This window comes from Panthera tigris, chromosome B4 (genome assembly GCF_018350195.1).
Source record: "Panthera tigris isolate Pti1 chromosome B4, P.tigris_Pti1_mat1.1, whole genome shotgun sequence".
In the NCBI taxonomy this organism is placed as follows: domain Eukaryota; kingdom Metazoa; phylum Chordata; class Mammalia; order Carnivora; family Felidae; genus Panthera; species Panthera tigris.
In genome coordinates, this window is record NC_056666.1 from 74539736 (window position 1) to 74542501 (window position 2766).

Here is a 2766-nt window from a genome sequence, read left to right on the forward strand (position 1 = left end):
GCAGGAGAACCTGGACAGTATTTTATTAGGAGACAGGGGTAGAATGACTGGCCTTTTGTGGTTCACATGATCTCCTTGTGGCAAGGGGAGACAAGGGGCCACCATGGAGAGTCCCAGTGAGGTGCATAAAATGGGGAAGCGTTAATATCCCTAACCAAGAGTAGTGTGCAGTTACTGGAGGAAGGGTAAAAGGATGTTGGGCAGGGAAAAATAACAGATGTTATCCACAAAATAAATATATATCTATATGTTTATTTACTGTAAAACAATACCTTGGAAAATTATCTGACCCATTTTTCTTCCTCTAAATAGGGCTGACCATTAAGCATCCTAAGAATAGAGCTTGCTGCCTTCTTCTTGAACATGTATTAAGATGCTGACACATACATATCTTTCAACAGCTGGCATGATGCTCAATCAAGAAATAATCCCTTGTTTCTAAAAACATTTCTTACAAGCTGCATTCAGACCAGTGTTCTAGCAGTGAAGGAAGTGATCCCTATTCCGTAATTTCATATAGTGAAGTTTTTAAGAACACTTTTAATAAAGATGTTGCTAAGAATGCTAGAATAAGAAAGAAGGAAAGGAAAGGAAAGGAAAGGGAAAAGGAAAAGGAAAAGGAAAGGGAGAAACCTTAATTTTTCAGTTATAAGATATCTTGTGGCAAAATGGTTTAGCTTCTCCATGGTCCTGTTTCTCTGGTCCACTATGTGAAAGAATTAACATATCTTCTTAATATTCTTCTCATAGTTGTCTTCACCTCCTTGTTCTGTAGGCTGTAGACAAGGGGGTTCAGCATGGGAGTGACCACACTGTATTTCAAGAACACCATCTCCAGACGGGAGCCTGAAGTTGGCAAGAGATAGCTGAGGAAACCTGAGCCATAGAACAAGATCACAGTAGTGAGGTGAGAAGAGCAAGTAGAGAAGGCCTTGCTTCTGCCTGAGGTGGAGCTGATGCTCAGGATGGTGGAGACAATGCGAACATAGGAAAAAATAATCATAATGAAGGTTCCAAAGAAATGCAAGACAGAGGAGCACAGCAGGAGTGTGAAGTTGGTCGAGGTATCAGAACAAGACAGAGGGAAGAGAGAAGACAGCTCACAGCTGAAGTGGGGAAGAGTCTGGTCCTCGCAATAGTCTAAATTGACAGCCAAGAGGATATTAATGAGAGCATCAACAAAGGCCAGGCCCCAGGAACCCCACACCATCCCAACACAGAGCTGGTTGCTCATCACCTGGCCATAGAGCAGAGGGGAGCTGATGGCTACATAGCGGTCATAGGCCATCACAGCCAGCAGACAGGCCTCCGTGCCCCCAGTGGCAAACACAAAGAAGGCCTGAGCCAGGCAGCTCTCTACAAAGATGGCTTTGCTTTCAGAAAGTAGATTCTCCAGCATCTTGGGGACTGTGACAGTTGGGTGGCAGAGGTCCAGGAAGGACAGTTGTCTCAAAAAGAAGTACATGGGCACGTGGAGGTGAGAATCAGTCCTAATCACCAGCAGCATCACCAGGTTCCCCATCAGGGTCAGGATGTAAATCACCAGAAACAACATGAAGAGCAGAATTTGAGTCTGAGGGTCAGCAGATAACATAAGGAGGATGAACTCACTGACAATGCTGTGGTTTCTCATGGTGATAAAAATATTTACCCTGGGAATCCAAGAAAGAAAGACATCAGAACTCCTTTTGTGCCTCCAATTTACCCCTAATGCCTTAGCCTTCCTGTTCATGTACATTATTTCACAAATGTACTGGAAACCATGTTGAAATATTTCTAAGCTGACTTCCTAATCATGACAATAAATTTGATATTCTTGGATGACAGCCCACCATCCCTCTATCAGTTCCTTATGTAATTTTGTAGGCCCTCATCTTATGCCCCTAGAGGTCCCCTTCTTTTATTTTTAAGATAGGTATTAACACAAAGAACATTTTGTATATTCAGTGGGAATAGAGAAATGTTGTTGGTGCGGCAGAATAAAAGGTTAATAACAGAAGTAAAATCCTTGAGAAAGGGACAATGACCCAGAGCACAAGTAATTTTGTCTATAGGTAGGAGAAGGGGGCCTTTATCTGTTGAAAATAAGAGGTAAGGTAAAGAGAGTGGGGACTAAGGCAGCTAGCTTAGTAGACTGTATGGCTAAAATATGAGAGAATTTCCAACTGTTTGCAAAGTTTTTGATAAAATGTGAGATGAAATTATGAACACGGTCTGTTTATCTATCTATCTATCTATCTATCTATCTATCTATCTATCTATCTACCTACCTACCTACCTACCTATCATCTATCTTATCTATTTGTGTGTGTATATGGTGTGTGTTTTTAGTGCTGAGGGATTTTGATGATCTAAGAACACAAAACTCAGGTACATCAAGTGGAAGACTTACTAAGGAAATGCAGTAGGATTCACTGGTGATACATTTGCCTATTTGATATTTGGAGACTAATATGAACAAGTATATGATTATCTCAGTAATATTTAGCTGCTTAAGCACATGTATAGAACAGAAAGAGATGTGATATTAAATGGGCTTTGTTTTTTTCCAGGAATATGCAGTGACAAAGAAAAAAAAGGTAAGGAACTAATGCATGTTTGCAAAGTGAAATGAATCACAGAAACAAGGCTGTATAAGGAATTAAATGGGGAACATGCAGAGGATTATGGCTACGGCAGTCACATATCCCATGCCCAGCTTAAACCACACTCTGCTCCTGTCAATGTCTCAGCCAGCTTTGGAAGTCCACGAGACAACCAACCTAC

At 41.3% G+C, this 2766-nt stretch overlaps 1 protein-coding gene across 1 annotated transcript; it reads right to left on the bottom strand.

Annotated features, from left to right (window-relative positions):
• Nucleotides 1-706: 706 nt before the first annotated feature.
• Nucleotides 707-1633, bottom strand: LOC102958287 (olfactory receptor 8S1-like). The gene has a single exon (XM_015544328.2). The coding sequence runs from the start codon at nt 1631-1633 to the stop codon at nt 707-709; it is 927 nt and encodes a 308-aa protein (XP_015399814.2).
• Between the last annotated feature and the right edge of the window lie 1133 nt (nt 1634-2766).

Bases quoted from the DNA above. Each gene is read 5' to 3' on its own strand.
- LOC102958287 (XM_015544328.2), bottom strand. From the start codon at position 1,633: ATGAGAAACCACAGCATTGTCAGTGAGTTCATCCTCCTTATGTTATCT.